This window comes from Aptenodytes forsteri, unplaced genomic scaffold (assembly GCF_000699145.1).
Source record: "Aptenodytes forsteri isolate BGI_AS27 unplaced genomic scaffold, ASM69914v1 Scaffold287, whole genome shotgun sequence".
Classification (NCBI taxonomy): Eukaryota; Metazoa; Chordata; class Aves; order Sphenisciformes; family Spheniscidae; genus Aptenodytes; species Aptenodytes forsteri.
Genome location: NW_008794854.1, coordinates 479,030 through 497,200, shown reverse-complemented (window position 1 = coordinate 497,200; position 18,171 = coordinate 479,030). Strand labels below are relative to the sequence as shown.

General features: G+C 36.7%; 1 protein-coding gene across 5 annotated transcripts in view; it reads right to left on the bottom strand.

Moving 5' to 3' along the window:
- The window catches only part of DCAF6 (DDB1 and CUL4 associated factor 6), a 95,209-nt gene extending 79,118 nt beyond the window's left edge, over nt 1-16,091 (bottom strand). Inside the window, exons 1-2 of one of the 5 annotated variants that reach the window (XM_019470829.1) lie at nt 15,953-16,091; nt 1,931-1,992 (exon numbers count right to left, since the gene is read on the bottom strand). In XM_019470829.1, the coding sequence (XP_019326374.1) occupies nt 1,931-1,992; nt 15,953-15,965 (75 nt within the window). In that variant the 5' untranslated portion in view covers nt 15,966-16,091. The remainder of the gene's footprint in view (nt 1-1,930; nt 1,993-15,952) is intronic. The other 4 variants (XM_019470827.1, XM_019470830.1, XM_019470828.1 and 1 more) reach the window with 4 other exon arrangements.
- Between the last annotated feature and the right edge of the window lie 2,080 nt (nt 16,092-18,171).

The following is an 18,171-nucleotide window of genomic DNA, read 5'->3' as shown; positions in this document are numbered from 1 at the left end:
TACCATTGATGGTATAAGCATTTTCATCAGTAAGGGCATTGTAATTTTATTTACTTTTATTCCACATTTTTTTAAAGCAAGTAGTTAGAAATTATACTGAATGGTTGTTAGCCATAAAAGATTATTCCCTGCAAAAAAACCATGCAGTAAACGAGGTAAGAACTCCTAATACCTCCTCCTAATACCCCATTCTTTAAAGGTGGATAGTTCTGAGCAGATTTAATTTCTAAAGACATTTTGCAAATTGTAGCAGTATTTTAAACACTTGTATATAATGCTGTAAGTTCACAATTAAAACATTTTCCACCCAGTAAAACAATTAAGTTAGGCCACATGTTAAAGCATACTTTAAAAGGTAACACAATCGATTCAAAATGAATTTTCAAATACATATCCACCAGGTAGATCCAAGCAACACCAAACAGCCAACACCAAATTTGCAATTTCTGTTACATGACACAGAGGTACTTAACTGAAATAGAGATCAGTCACTCCATTTTTAACAAGTAGCAAAGAAATACTATTTTCCTGTCCCCTGTTTTATAGGCAAAAATGACTATTTTTACAAGAAAACTGGGGGAAAGAAAGCTGGGGGGGGGGAGAATCAAAGAACCCCAACCAACTTCAGGAAAAGAAACTTGAAAAATTTCATCTTAAGTATATTTGAGGAGATGAAAAACTACTAGAAAAGAAATTCTAAAGTAAAAACAATTGTTACAATCTTGAATACAAAAACTGACAAATAACTTTCTACACATAGAATCATAGAACGGTTTGGGTTGGAAGAGACCTTACATTGTCATTCTTACAACATTTCTTAAAAAAACTGGGAAATCAATGCATTTGTTTTTTTAAGTTAACACCATCTGTACCAGAACATTAAACTTACAATGGTAGTCAGTACAGCAAAAGCAGCTGACTTCTTATATGCAGCAATTCCAATCCTTGCCTTTCCCAGCCTTTCTAGTCTCTCAAAAATATACACAAGTCAAAATCATACTTCTGATCTCAAGCCAAAAGGCTAGATTTTATTAACACTTTTTATTTAAAACTACTACTGTGTTAGTTAACAATTATAACACCCCTTAATTTAAAGCTATAAGTGTAAGCAACTTAAGATAAAAAAATCTTTACATTTGAACAGCTTTTGAAATAAACATGTTAAAGTACAAAATTTACACTTTCATTTTCACTTTTTATAGCACATCTAGTATCCTTTCACTTTTCAGGTATCTTGTACAACAAAGACAATGCTTTAACAGTCATGAATTTCTGCTCTATTCATCAAAGGTAATATGGCAATCTCTTTGCCCTGTATCTAGTTTATGTAAAAGCTTTTACTTAAAAGAATATGACTTACACTATTTGGACCACTTTCAAAAATTAAGTATTTAAATAAGCAATATTTCAAGTTATGTTATTGCCTTCCAGGGGAGGCTTATTTTTGTTTTTATTGTCTCTTTAAATAAGCATGTAGCACTTGATCATTTGCTTTTTAGACTTGGAGAATAAATCACTCAAAACACTAACACAGCTTTATGTCAACAAAATATATCAACATAGTACAAAACTACTAAAGATTCCATTTAAAGGTTTAAGATGAGTTCTAACTGAAAAGATAAGCATGTGTTTTCCTGGCATAGAAGATTAATTCATTCAGCAGTGGGACATAGTATTAAGGTATAGGAATGGGATTTTGTTTTGCTTCAAAGAAACAAATACCTAGAGAATTCAGATGTAGGTCTCAACAAGCAGGAGTTTTCCAGCTCATACATGGTATGAGAATTCAGATGTAGGGATCAACAAGCAGAGTTTTCCAGCTCAGCTTTAATACATGGTATTTGCATTTTTAAGCTAAGGAACTATTACCATGGCAACAAAATCACAATTTAACATCTTTTAACAAACAAATAAGTAACAAGTGACTTACACATCCATCATGCACATTCAAGGTTGCTTCAAGTTTTAATCTTTGGATAAATTCTCTTCTCCCTGTGAAGAAAAATACTAATTACATACTCTTTTAAAAACAGTAACGCTGAAGAAGTAATTAAGACCCTCCTAATGCGCACTAACAGGTAAATACCTAAACAATAAAGAACCAGAATATAAATTTAAAACTTGAAACAATTCATATGGTTCTCATTTTACAAATGCTAAGACAAGCATCACATCTGCTAGCTCTTCCACCACCTTTAATAAGAGTGCAGAAACAGCAAAATGAACATTTCACAGGCTGATGCTTCCTCTAAAACTAATAGCTATAAAGCAGAAAATAACCCTGTGGTTATTTGGTTAACTTAGCTGAAAGACAGCAAGTATAACAGAGTTCAAGAAGTATGACCTTTTTTATAGGCATGTAAAGAAGAATGTGTTTAGGTCTCAAGTAGAAAGTAAAACATGGTGTCATAATTTCAGCAAAGAACTGGAAGCTGATCTTTCAAGCATTATCTACAACTCTACGTCTCCTCTTGAACTAGAGAAAACCCAACTTCAGTTTCGTTATTGATGCTGCGTTTTGAAAAGTAACATTGAAATGCAGTACCATTCCATTTGATATATACTTAAGGGATAAAACACAAAGGAAACTTTTGGAAAGGTGACCTGAAAGGAGGAGATGAAGGAGAAAGAAGAAATCTATAAATCCATATTGAGTAAGGCAAGGGCCCAGGAACTTTATGTCCTTATTCCCTATATACAAGCTGACTTACCACTGCACTCAAAACCACTACTGTACTATACACATGAAGAGGGAAAAATAAAGTATATTGAAAACAATGTGGTGTCTTCCTGAAGTAGATGTTTAAACAAATATCTCCAACTTTCATTTAATTTAGAGTTCCCCCGTTTTATGAAAACAGGTTATAATGAACCTAATAATCCCCAGAAAGCACTTTCAGAAAAGACAAATATTGATAAACCTAATCTTCTTACTTAAATCCTAAAAGCACTTAAACTCAAGGACCATTATCTTTTTTTGTCCTTTGTTTGTACAACTCTCAGAACAAAACTCCAGGTAAGAGCATTAGACTGTAGGCCTATGTTAGGCTGCACTTTTCAAATACAAAACCTATCGAATTCACTCAAAATTAACCTTCCTGCCTTCCTTCGAGGAAAGAACTGCAACAGAACCCTCTCCACATCTGAAAATCCTGCATTTCTGAGCTTGTTTTGGTTCAGCTCAAGGCAGAACCATTTCAGATCCCAGTGTTGCCTCTGGCACCATAGCACAAATTTGGAAAAGTAATTTCTCCTCCCTCCGCTTGTTTCCTCTTAATGCCTTTTATTTGTCCTATATACTCTCCAGCACTGAAAAAGAACACCTGATATCCATACCTGGTCCCTCACAATCACAGACTACCACAGTACAACCATCTGACTGAGAAGCAGGCACTGAACATCCCTGCCACACTCCCTCAAAGACCAGGAAACCCTTCAAGCAGTACCAACTCCCGCAGGTACACCTGCACCTCATTCAATGTTCGTACAGCTTTCCCTCCATGAAAAGGTATGTTTTGGTACCTAGTTTTTTCTGGAGCTAGAAGTCACCTCCAAAATTCAAAATCGCTCATAACACAGCTCAAGTACCACATTAGAGGAAGATCATACTTGGCAAAATACTTTTTCTTTTTCAAAAGGAGGTATTGACTGGGTGAAATGGTTATAAAGTGCTTGCTTTTAAAGCACACCTAACCTAGCTTTAAAAAGATAAAAACCATACTCTCTTATGCCCCATTTTATAGACATCGAAATTGTGACATCTCAGAAGTGCTACAATTTCCATTAACCAGGAATAGCCGTCATTAGAGAGAGATTAAAATAACAAACTTAATCTTATACACCACACACTACTAGCAAGAATAGATGTATTCCCAATTCAAGAATACATACACCTAGTTCACTAGTCTTTCTTTAGCGCTGTTCCTTATCCATTTTCTTCCCCTACAGGAACAGACTTTGAAGTTAGGTCCTTAATCGTTGCTTTATTGTACTTTTCAGTTAAATCCTATTATTTTTTCAAATCACTGAACAAAATGTGTATTTTCAGTGAAGATTCCTATTTTCAGGTTAATTTGATTTCTACAACATTTGCTTGTAAGTAAATGTGAATACTGAGGTGGGAAATATCACTTGCTGTATGCTTATATATCACTTTGCATAATAGAAACCTAACAATTTGCTTCTAGGGTGCTACTGTAATGCAAAATACAGCACAATAATACATGACCCCCAACAGGATAACTTCACTAAGAAAGGTATACTCCACAGGCCAACACAAAAAATCTAGTGCTTGCCAGTCCCATCGCATTTTCACTTGCAGAACAGAAAAGTTTGATAGCAGTGGATGACTCTTGGGCATTGCACTATATATACATATAACATCTGGAACTGAGGTGATGTCTGCAGATCAACATGCAGGCACTTGCTGAGAATCCTCTGTACAGAAACACTGAAGGAGATTACTTGAATTCATTTTTAAAAACAAGCAGAGCAACAGATTTTCCTCCTTCCCATACGGTCTGGTTTTAATCCAAATCACTTAAATCGGCAAGAAAGAAACAGTAAATGTGTTCTAATCACACGTTCAATTGCAATTTTTATGTCCTTAAAGAAGTCTGTTGACAAAATTAGATATGAACTGACTTGTTGTTGTTGTTAGATTAGGATTTTTTGGTCTTAATAAGAACACAGTAGCTATACAAGTTTCAGTAAATGTTTAACTTGAGATACAGACATATGGTATCTCATATACTTACACTCCCCCATTTAAAACACACACCAAAAAAATAATTGTTAGGATTGCACATGCTAGCATATGTGATTTGTTACATATGTGCTTAGTTATTTATCATGTGATCACTGTTTATCTAAATATTGATTTGAGGGAAGAATTAAATACAAGCAAAACTACAACACTTAAACAGTTTCCTTATTCCCTAAAGTAAAAAGGGGGCAAGGGAGAAAACAGTTAATGTTTTGCCTCCAAGAACCTTCCTATTTGATAAAGAACTAAACAGAGTAAGACAACTGAATGGATTGTTTCTAGTTTATCTTATCATTCAAAACTAGAACCACCAGATCCTGAATGCTTTTTTTTCTAAAATAAAAACCAGAACTACTCGAATAAAGTGATCTGAAGAAAATACTGTCTCTGCGTTTGCTGTTGTTAAAAGCTCAGTAAAGTCAGTGAATCTGTGTTCCTTGTACTTCAGCAATGACTTCCACAAGTTCACTGGTTTGATAAAAAAGCTCAGCAGTAAGTACATACTAGAGCTTTCTGATATTTAAGTCACTTGAATATTTTTGTCACCCATTTTTATCACATTAAAAAAATTAAAAACGCAATACTGTTTGTCTGGCTTATTAGTAGGCCACATTCCTTTTTTTACTCTTCGGGTGCATCACAACTCTTATTGCTAGACTTTCTAACAGTCAAATTCTCCATATCTAGGACTCTGCTCTGCCAAGTGACAAGAATCTTCGTAATCCTTAATTCTCATTCATCTAATCCAATGGTTACCTGTTCCCTCCACCTTCCAACGAAGGCAGCCCTCCTGGCTCTCCCTTCAGCTAAGATGATGGAGGAGACCCAGGCTTTTGACAAAACCCCATAGAGTACTTTTTTCTTATAAAATCAGCATCAAGACCTCTGTCAAGTTTTGTTCCCCCTCTCCCCCCCCAATACTGTGTACAGGCTCTGTAAGAGCCAGAAACGGTTTCTTTTTCCCCCTTAACTATGTGCCACCAGAAAAGGAATAATTTAATTCTGTGAGGATGCTTCAATGTATCATTTCTTATATTCAGAAACGGCCTGTTTAAGACAGGGATCAAGTGATCAAGTTGTCATCACCAAGATCATCTCACTGGACAGCGGAACATACACTAAGTTTGCTTTGAAACCGCTAAGGTGAAACTATCAAGAATAAAACGCTTTGAAACCGCTAAGGTGAAACTATCAACAAGAATAAAATAGAACAAAACAAAAAGCAGTTAAATTTCAAATGGCAATGATGACCTCCCTGTGAAGTGTTTACGTAGCTGAAATTTGGAAGGCGATCAAGCTAACGCTCCACCCACCCATTTTCACTAGACTTTATGCACTAACCGAAGCCTCAAGGTACAGTGCCACTCTCAATATAATGATCAACAAGATTTTCAGGTTTTATCCATCCACCTATTTTCACCAAACTTTATGCGCTACTGAAGCCTCAAGGTACAGTGCCACCCTCAGTACACTGATCAATTTTTTTTTTAGTTTATATTAAGCTAGAGACTAGAGGACCATTTCCAAGGCCACATTCTATATATGGAAGAAGCACCACCTTGAGTCATTCATAATATGAATTTAAATATGGAAAAGCAGGCAGAAGAGAAATGGCAGCTGCTTCCTTGTAACTTATTTCTTCAAAATGTTCCACTGCGCACAACGTCAAACCAAACAATGCCTTGCCACTACCCTCTGGAGAATTACCTAACTTTGGTGTTTGGGCATGTACACACAGCTCTAATCTCACTTCAGGAAGCAATACCAAAATACCACAATGTCCCTTGTATTCCCCACTCACAGCAGTTATGACACCATTTAGGTCACAATCCTCAGTTTAGGAATTGCTGGCCAGGTGCTTTCTACATGCCATTTTGGCAGCCAACCTTGCTTTTGTAAGCGACTTAGACAATGCTACTTCAGAACTGATGACAGCAGTGAAGTTTAATGCTTCAAGCATGTAAAACCTTCATATATTTAAAACTGCACTGCAGAATCTCCCATTGAAAAAGTACAGATCATTTCATGATGAAGGTCTCACTTTAAAGTACATTGGTGCTCTACAGAAATATAACTAAACTTTGATCCAAAGCAGCACCACCATAGTATGAGACATTAAAAGACAACCCTTATTCAGAAAACCAGTAATAGATCCTGTTTGTCAAATGAACACTCATTTATGTCAAGCTGGCTCTTTCCAAGGCCAAGTCCCTCAGCGCTAGCTTGCTGTGACATTTGGAATGCCCTAGTTTAAAACTGAAACGGAGCCAGCATCTGTTCCCAATGCAGAACACATGTTATCTTGCACTCTAAGCGTATTTAAAAACTACTCTTGATTTTCCAGGGTAGAGTTTACGTATTTCTGAAGCCACTCCATGAAAAGATGGCAAGTCCAGTTCATTTGTATGTAGGTTATTTTGCTGGATTGACTACATCAAACTCTGCAGAGTGATCCAGCATAACTTTTGATCCACATCTCAACACGCTGTTTTTCCAGCAACCAGAATTCTCCATATACCATACAGTAAACAGGACTATATACAATATGCACTGAATTAACTTTCATCGAGGTATGTTAAAATTCTTGAAGATGAATTAAAAATCTTGAAAAACATTTGTTAGCTACATAGACTGACAGTGGCCCCATTTTATAGGCACTGAAACTGTGACAGAGGAAACTGAAGCAATTTATCAAAGGAGAGAGTGAATCAGCAGTACTGCCAGAAACCAAATCCATTGGTGTGACCTCCAGTCCTTTGATCAAGGCCCTGCGCTATATTTCCTTACTGTTCTGTACTACTGTATAAATGCCAAAAAATGGTAACTCTTGGTCCTGTCAACGTTTAAAAGACTACCTTTCAAGTTACTATGAACAACTACTTCATTATGGTTTAAGTTCAAAACAGATAACCCAAATTCTTCTCTGCTCTTAATGATACATCATCAAGCCTGAAGGTCTGAACACTACACAGAAAACACAAAATATTTTAATTTCTATGAAGAGACTTACTTGCCATTTTAATACGTAAGAGCTTTGCTACTAAACACCCAGCATCAAACAACTTGGTGTTAATCAAGCTTGCACTCAAATCCTAAGATACACTTCAGAATAAGCTTCATGTATTAAGAAACACAAAACTTTCACATATTAACACTAAGACAGAAACTACAGAAGATAGGACACTATGCCCTGAATTACAATCCAGCAAGCCTGTAATATCTCCTGGTGAGTATATTGATACAAAATTTGATCTCAAAAGAAACACAAAAAGAGATCTGCTGAAGTAAAAAAAAAAAAAAAAAGGTTCAGCGATGTTATATATTTTAGGGTTATTAATAAGAATTTTGGAAGAGACTTCTGTTTAGGTTTGCTTCTATCGAATCTGCAAGAGTAAGTTACTACAGGTAACAGCACAGATAAGATTTGTTTGCATTAGTAGCAATGTCTAATTAACTTTCAAACATATTTCAGCTACTAAAAGTATCCACTCCTGAATATAAGCTTCCATTGGGCTCCATCACTGGTAAGGCTAAAAGCATTTGAGCTTTAAACCAATATGTTTAATTTCTGTTTGATATTTACCATGCTTTATGCTTGAAAGATACTTAATACATAAAATTCAATTGTATTAATATCAATTTTTTAAGGTGTTCTCAGTGGCAAAAATGTGGGCATAAAGTACAACTATCTGTCTTAAAGAAGGCATTTTATCTGTGTATTCTAAGTACGAGCTTTTGAGTGAGTGTGCTATTCTGACTAGTAGTACTAAGTGGATTTCATTCACAAGCACACCATATTCTGACAGCTATCCTGTCCCCACTTACGCTGCCCATAGTGAAGTCTTCTGCATTGTTCTTGCCACAGATTGCAGCTGAGCAGAAGATAAAACGAGCGTGTTTTTGTGACAGGAGAAAAAAATGCCAGTTTTCAGCAATTTTTATATTCATTCAATCCTTTAAAGTAGTCCAATGATTATACACAAACTACCCACTGAGATAAAAGGCACTTGAAATTTTTATATTATGTCACGAATATTTCTAATTTCTATAGCGCAGAGGACAAAAAGTCGTGTGATAAAACAAAGAGAAGCTGTATCTATGTAAAAGACAACCAAAGGCAAAAAGATAAGATGTACGACCTTACTCTTCTCAACACAAAACTATCTGAAATAGCTTAAGTGTGATTAACTGGATGTATGATTAACCAAATGCAAAAGCATCTTCTGTTTTCTCCACCAGCACTAAAATACGTCTCCCAAGTAAACAACCTGAAATTCTAACCAACACAAAGCTGAATAGTCATCAGATCAAGAAAAATACACTTGAGCCCTGTTTTCTTCTCATCAAAGGCGGCTTCCATTAACTGAAGGCAAAAAGAATTATTTTGCAGAGTGTTGCAAGTTGGAGTAAATAGCATTACTGTAGGTTTCAACATATCTTTGGAAATGCTTTCTCTGATTTTGAAAAGTCTTCATCTGAAATAGTACATGGAACAGTAACGTCTGTTGAATATTTTCTTGTAAAAAGGATATTAACATAGTAACTCGGACAATCCTTATGACACTGGGAAATGCACATCAAATGAGGCACTCTGCTTTATTTTCTCAAGTACTACTTACCTGTGTAACACCCAAGGTTAATTAGGAGCTCTACATTTCAGCAAGAACAGACAACATCCAAGAAGCTGAAACAGGGGTATGACTCCACCCCAGTGCAAAAGTTAAGACTGCTAGCAGCAGAATCATGATCTATCATCCCCAAGCGCTCAGACAAAATGAATACTGGAGCATGGAAAATCATTAGCAGAAGGAAGGAAAAAGTTACTGGAATCTGCTCTTAAGAGAAGCACATTCCTAGCAGGCACGTCCTCTTACAGCTGAAGATGCGTGTGTCCAATACTGCTGCCAGTCCTTCCATTACCTTTAAGTGTCTGTCAGAGCCTACTGCTTCGTCAAATCAGCCAGCAGGACTAATCACATGAATAGCCCCTAGCCCATTTCAGACAAAGGTTCTGGGGTAAATAAAAGCCTACTATTTGAAGTTGTTTAAGCTAACTCAATACACATTGTTAAACAGATTAATAAGTGATTACATAGAAGCTTACCAGCATATCTAAAGAGACATGTCTTTTAGCAAAAAAAGCACAGCCTGCCTTTCCCACAAGGACGTCTCAATGAAACTGAGAATTTTGACAGGGTGGAACTGAATTAAAGCATTTACTATTCTGCACACCTACCTAATTAAACATGCCATTTAATCCTGGGTAGTATAGGAATTATACACTGCCGGGTTTGGGGGAAGATGTGGAATAGATACAGATATACACACCATAACAGATATAGGCACATAACCCTGTGAGATTACAAGTGTAAACACTTGGAAATTGCCCAGGATTAGAGTTTAAAGATAGATGACGTCAAGAGCTAAAGTAGAAATCTGAGTCTTGGCAGTAGATGACTATTAAGTAACACTGTGGCATAAGTTGAATTATCATTGGGCATTTAAAAACAAAAGTAGTAAGCTTTTTTCATTTAAAAGTTCCATTGCTTGTTGCATTAAACTGTATGTATTCATCCTAGATGACCAAAAAACCCTGTTGCTTAACTCAAGAGATTCCTTTTTTACTGAAGAGGGTTTTCAGGACATAACAGTGTTTCTAAAATAAAAACAAATTAAAGAGAAACCACATTTTCCCTCATTTCCTAGGAAAGGTAAATAATGGGAACACGCTACAATAATAATAATAAGAACAGCAACAAAGCCATATAACCTAAATAAAGAGGTGGTTTTGGTTTTGTATAATAGTTTTCTATACTGGTGAAGTTTCAGTAGTTCAATAAAGGTTGAACAAACATCACTAGTAGTTCAGAACGAATTCAAGTCAACAGGGAAGGGAAGGATGGATCCTCACCTTCCTCATGATATCTGCTAAGTAGAGGGCAGCACCTTTAATGATGCGTTCAATTTTCCTCAGGAAAGCCTGCAAATCCTTGAAGAACAAAATGAGGAAAATAAGGGGATATTAAAATTCACTGATGTGACTCAGATTCCATCTCACGATATTCACGTTCAATATTTAATGATTCAACACATACTAAAGCAGTTGGGACATATCTGAATCAGCAACTCACTAAGCCCCAAAGACACGAAAACACTGAGACTTGCACTTAATCAGTGAAAAATCCAGCTTTGAAGGCTGGCATACTTTCTATCTGTGCACTTAATCAGTGAAAAATCCAGCTTTGTTTGAAGGCTGGCATACTTTCTATCTCAACTGATCTTTTTCCTTACTGCTGGGACAGGACTAATCTCAAGTGTCAACAAGTTCTTGATACATGATCAGTTATATCCCACTAGACTATTTTGGGGACATTCAAGGATAGAAGATCAGGAATCACAAGCAAAGTCACAAGAACTCATAGTATTGCAGTACAACAACTTAGAAGTGACTAAACACAGACATGCTTAATGGTCTAGCCTAATGCAGTTAATGGAAGCAATCCAACTGGAAGAAGGCTACAGGAAAAAAAAAAAGTTAAAAAAATAAATAAAAGAAAGATCTGAAGTGATCTCCCACATCACTGCCTCATCCTGAAATACAAATCCAGTACACACGGTACATGACTTGTTTTTGCAGCAAGAGACAGCTTTCATGTATCCAAAGCTCATTATTACAAGATCAAGGTGCAACTTAACTATGAAGCTGTCTGAAACACTCAGTATCAAGACACAGGCAGTTATTTACAAAGCAAATACATTCTTTGTTCAAAGATTGTCTTCAAAAGCATACAATGGAAATTCAATGAAATATTGCAATCAAAAACTGAAAAGATATTTAAAGTGCACACAAATCTTTACAGTCTCCAGCTGTTTGCAGGAGAAGACTGAGACTCCGAAGGATATAAAGCAAATACATTTGCATCCTAAGACTGAGCACAATTCAAATAATATAATTATACATGCAAAGCTTTGGGACTACAACACACTTACATACACTCATGCTTCTTGGCAACCATTAACACACGACTAATGTTCAGTGCACAGACATTACACATAAGGTTAATCCCTTAAAAACAAAAAGTACAAGTACATCTGCATAGTTCAGTCCATGTCAAGCAAAGCTGACAAAACTGCAGACAACTTAAAAGGCCTCTTGAATTTCTGAAGGACAGAAAAATCAATCTGAAACAGTTGTACCAATTTTTGATCATTTCCTTCTAGCTCCACTTAGGCTGGGTGTATTTGCATGCAATGCCAGAAATCCGCCTTCCATTAATGTTTTTATTATTTTTATGCTGTATGTGAAGATACAACAGTTGCAAAAAAGTTGGTGATTTAGAAAATTAAAACATCAAAACTCAGTAAGTAGGTTCATTGATAAAACATCTGATCTAGACAGTACTATAAAAAAAGAAAAAATAAACCCCAGAAAACAAGCTTCAGCAAAGTAGTCCCACCAAAGAACATAATAATGTGATCTGTAAGGGTCTACAGTTTTTCACAAATTGATGTTAGTACATAAAAAGCAGAAGTTGTACTCCTATCAATCACAAACATCCTAAAAACTAACATTGGAAATTATTCTCTTATTTCAGGACAGAGTGACAGAAGGCACCGAGTAATCCCAGACCCTGCATATCTTTTTTTTTTTTTTTTTTTTAAGATAATATACTGAAGTGATTGTCAACACTTTATCACTGAGTAGGAGCAAGGTGGGACAACACTGAGGAGACAGAAGCAGTAACACAAACCATAACAATTAAACCACAAAACACACAGGGAAGATGTAACTGAGAAAAGGTCAATGATATTGTTAACTACAAGCAAAGATTCCTGAGATAGTAGCAAAACAAGCTATCAAATTTACATAGTGTAGTGCTACATGGCTGTACCACTTGCAGGTCCAACTGGCTCCTGCGCCTCCACTTCCATAGCTCAGTTAGTCTATGAGTAAAATAATCCCAAAGATAACAGAAGGCTGATTAGACCGAAATTAAAACTAAGTATTCAGCTCTCGGACACCAGAAATACTCATCCAACCTTAATCCCGCCTCCCAGCTCACATCTCTTTCTGGTTTTCTGGTATGTACCAAATTATAACCAGCCAGCTTTTCTGTATTTGTTGCCTTGTCCAGATGATTCTGCTATACTATGGTTTTATTTTCCTTTACCAATAGTGCGCTACTTTCTGCAAATTATTCTATTAAAACACTTAAAACGGTTGTCTTTATTATCTCAGTTGATTTACTTGGAACTAGGAAAAAAAATATCATTAATCTTCATGTGCTAGGATCACCCCTCACTTTTTTTCAAAAAGCTGTTTTATACATATGCATTGTGTCTTTCTACTCCTTGGTACCAATTTAAATGAGATGGTATCAGGGAATTCGTTTTAGACATAGTCTCTTCATTAAACTCCTCCAAATTCAATTTGTTATCAACAGGTCTCGATGACACATTGCTCTTTCAATTGTAATTTTTTTAAGGACTATAGTCACGAAGTCTTGCTTTTATTAACAAGGAAAAAAACCCAACATATCCAGTTTAAGGCAATACCTGATCGCTGTACTCTCTTGTGTTTTTCACAATTAAAGAGTAACATTCTTTCCCTGCAATGCTCTTTTATGTCTTAAACTTTTCTATACAACCACTGAAAATCCAATGACTGTACCAAATTTCCTGCCTGACATGTATTAGATTGAGCACATTAAAGATGTTTGGTTTTGTTTCAAAGACATATTTTCCTCTAAATTCATTCATTACACTGTGAACTTCAATTCTGACTCTGCCTATTTCTGTTATTCAGAAAACATCACTAATAAAAAAATTTGGGGAATTCAGCTATATCTTTCTAAAATCTTCAGTTTCACAAAGCGTTTGGTGTGTTCCAGGATGTATCACTACAGAACTGATTTTCTGGGCACACACCAAAGTGCAGTGGAAGATGCTGCACATCAGGAAGCTACACTGTTTACATTAAACCAGCAGTCAACCATTTGTGTCCTCGTAATCAGATAACCAGGTAAATTTATAATGGTCGTTTTTCAAGCAGCAGCTTATTTGCTAGACTTGTAGAAGGAAAAACAACATAAAACACCTCTACCAATTCTGGGTTTTAGCTGTGACAGATGACCGTTTTTAATTCATGCTGGAAAGGAAAATTAATGCCAAAGGTTTAGGACATGAAATGTAACAGTGCACCTGAAAATAACTAAACATCAAAAGTATTATGCAAAGAATTAAAAAAGAAAGGCTGATTAAATACTCTGTGACTATCTCCAAGTCTGCAAGAGCACCAACTACAAAGCTTATCATTTTAAAGCTGCCTGACCCTTCTTACTCTGCACTATTTTCAAAGACTAAGATACCACGTGTTGAAATATAGCTGGAGGAAAAATTGGGGAAAATAACACATTTCTTTCTAGTTGTTCTCCCTAACATTCAAGTTTCCACCTCTGCTGGTTTTTGTTTGTTTGTTTGTTTGTCCATGGAAAAGCAACAGAGAGAATTAAAGTTTTCAGTATTTTAAGGAATTAATTTCACTCTCACACCCTGGGCAATGCATTTTAGGAAGAACTAAATGTTCAACAGCAATACCCAATTCTATCTACATTCAATGCCCCTACTAGTTTGTTTGTTCATGGAAAAGCAACAGAGAGAATTAAAGTTTTCAGTATTTTAAGGAATTAATTTCACTCTCACACCCTGGGCAATGCATTTTAGGAAGAACTAAATGTTCAACAGCAATACCCAATTCTATCTACATTCAATGACCCCCTACTAGTTTTATAAACTAATAAGGTAATGAACGTAACACAGTCAATATCAAAACTAATCGGTTGTCCATACACATATCAGCTATTCTTGCCTATCCTGTTTGTCAACCCTACCTACGAACAGGGCAATTAACTTACTTCAAAACCATAATTAGTTTTGGTTTTACTATGGTTCATCTCAGTGAAGAGGGGGAGCTACCGACACCTGATTAGTAAGTTCTCCCTACCTACATGATAATGTATTTACAGTTCTCTTTTTAGGAACAGCTGTTGAAACTTCACAGAATTTGACCACAAAGAACATAACTACTGGTTTCCTTACAGTTAATTTATAGATTTCAAACCTTTCCCAAATCTTAAAAAACAGGATGAGAAAAACTTAGTAAGATATGAAACAGTCTTTAAAGAGGGGGGAGTGGAAGCTCAGGAGACAGCATCACAACACTATCTCTAAGAAATCTGGTAAGCTTAAAAATTTCATATCATAAGGAAAGATGTTGGAAAATAGTATGTGAACAGGGATATCAGAGATTAGGGAGAACTGACTTATTTTGATACTTGCTTTCATTGTATCAAGCACCACAACTTCTGACAATCACTCTGAGCTAAAAAACAGAATCAGTTCCTCTCTGCAAACTATTTTAGACTAACAGATTTCCTCTGGATAACCTGCTATGCCAGTTAACAAAAAAAAACCCAAACAAACAAACCACCAAAAAAACCACCAAACACAAAAGGAAAAGTCTTCAGTCTTCCTCCTGGCTAAACAAAGCCATCCTCAGCAGCATGACCCTTCACAGAAAAGCAAATAAACCCGTCACATTAAATACTTCAGAGGAATTATGGACTCGCTTCTTTCTTGCAAGAAACCCATGCTGCTATTTCTCTAGTGAAATTATTATATGCTATACTTCATCCACATAGAGGTCTTTACTGTGATGGCACCGAACACTTTACCTGCTACCAGAACCGATATGTTCATTAGTCACTGAAATACTGCCACAATGATACAAAATTGCAACAAAGATTTGGGGATTCTTGGGAAAGTATCATGACTGAATAATTACATTTGCCAGTTTCAAAGCAGAAATTAAATTGGATAAACATTACTACCAACGTTTTTCTGTGTAAAAGCACCGTGATGTTTTTAACAACTGAAAGTAGTCTGAAACTCAGTTTCCATACGTGATCCAGCGGGAGGACTCCTCCCACTAGCATTAGGCGAAGACTGAATCAAAGAAAAGAGCATTACTGACGGCCTCCCCAAGGCTTGGCTTTCTCTAGAGACTTCAGATACAAGCCCTGTCTGAAATTGAGACTAATTAGCCTACAAATGCTGAAGACAATGTAGCTAACAGATACATTGGTTAGACCCACGTTTTCCCTCTATCGTCACACCGGGAATTCTTACCAAACGGTAACATCTGAAGGACACGTCCCAGGTACGTATATACCGCCCCATCTCCACGAGACCTTCCTCTGGAACCCTGTCCCGAACTGACTAGGTTTCAGAGCAATTATTTAGAGATTCTGCAAAATCAGACGAGCTTTGCAAGGACATAAATTCCAGGAGTGAACTATCTGCATGGGAAGGTACAGTATGATGCACAGATCCTTCCTGGAGCAGCTGTTTTCGAAAGCTGAAAGAGGCTATAAATAGAGCGCCACTTGATTGCCAGTTCACATGAAACTAAAACACAGAGTAAATAGGAAACAGTAGTTAGTTCTCAGATGTCTTCCTTCAATACAGAGTTGCCTTCAATATTCCCCATATTTTACACCGTAGCATAACACCGCCATCCAAATGAATGGTTCACTATGCAAGTATCATTCATACATACACATCTTCCTTCCAACACATTGTGAACGGCATTGTTAGTTATGGACTTGCTGTGAGGGTTCTCCTCTGATTTGCTGGCTGAAAAAGAGCAGCAGACAACGAAGAGACATATAACCTACTTTATTTTGGTATCCGTAATTGTTTTGACAAATTTACCACCACCACCCCCCCCCCCAAAAAAAAACCCAAACAAACAAACAAAAAGCAAAAAATGCACATGGACAATGCCTCAAATCTCCCAATACTATTACTAAGTCAAAACAAAATGCTTGACTTGCATTTGTTCTGTCTGTCAGATTGTTGAAACAGTACAGAAACAGTATAAATAGGAAGAAACCTTACTTCCCATTCAGCCTAGATCAGCAGTGACCAACAATCAATGTTACCTATCTGACCACTGCAGTCTCAATCTGTGCCCAAACAATAGCTCCTACATAGAACTGCTGAAGTCTGGAAGAGAAGACACCCATATATGCACTAAACTGCACATAAAAAGGCACAACAACAGGCCTGCCCTCCGGTAAATCTGCACACAAGCAATCACACCTGACTAGCAGCAAAATTAGTGGGTCTATTAAGGCCATAAATGCCATTTTGAATACAAGCGCAATGGCTCTACAAGACAAGCACACCATGTACTAACCCCTTTCGTTAAAAGCAGAAGTCCGTAAAGACTGAGCAACTCTTGCCACCACCAATGCAGATCTTAACATCAATTCAGTGGGAAGCCTCTCCCAGGTCCTATTTTCTCAAGGCTATAAAGCTACTGAACTTGTTTAGGTTAAATGAAAAACAGTAAATATGAGACCTTAACCTAGTCACCAGAGGGATTTTGTTTTTAACTAAAGTTATGCACATTTTATTGGAGCCGTGTCCAGAAGAGAGATCTTAATAAATCTGGGAGGATGATTTCTACTGATCAAATCTTAATACTTCAACTGTCAGAGATACTACCATGTAAAAGCAAAAAAAAAAAAAAGGTCTTACGGCACTTCTTCAAAATCTACACACTACAGTCCTAATTTTAACATTGAGCTTTTCTGCTCCAACTGGAGCAAAAAAAAAAAAAAAAAAGAAAAGTTCCTTAAGTATCCAGTCAGAAGGATATCCGCGTTTGATCACTAAAAGTTAGGACAATCCTCAGCTAAGACTTGGCCAAGCACAGCTGTCAAGACGTAACAAAAGTCAAAAGCAGTCAGACCATTAGTTTTCAACCTTTTTTAATTGTAGGACCTCAAAATTTTTTTCCAGAGGACTTATGCGCACGTAGGTGCTATACGCACATACACCCTCTCTATAATAGGTGGAAGCCTACCAGCAACGACCTTGCTTTTCTCAGTTACCTCTTGCGGATTACTGAGCGAGTGCTCAGGGACCACCGACAGAAAACCACTGAGTTCGGGTTGGTAATGTGATAGGCCACCTTAAATTCCACCAGGAAACCAAATGAAAACCAATACCAGCCACAGCCAGAAATGCCTGGGAGGTACAAAAAGATACACGTTTTACCACGCTGTAAATAAGCTCCACCTCAAGTACTCAACGTTTCGACTCAAAAGCAGGAATTATGTTGCCACACATGCACAAAAGAATGTGTTTGCGACCAATAAGCCATCTTCCCCGGAGAGCCACCCACCCCCCCCAAATCAGTGTCATTATATATGCAATAGACCGCCACACCTCCAAAAACACGTGAATAAATATTTTTTTTAATATATTTTTGGGAAGGGGGAGATGCCATTACAAAGAATACCAGTAGTTCTTTTGCACTAAAGAAATCTCCCCGAAGC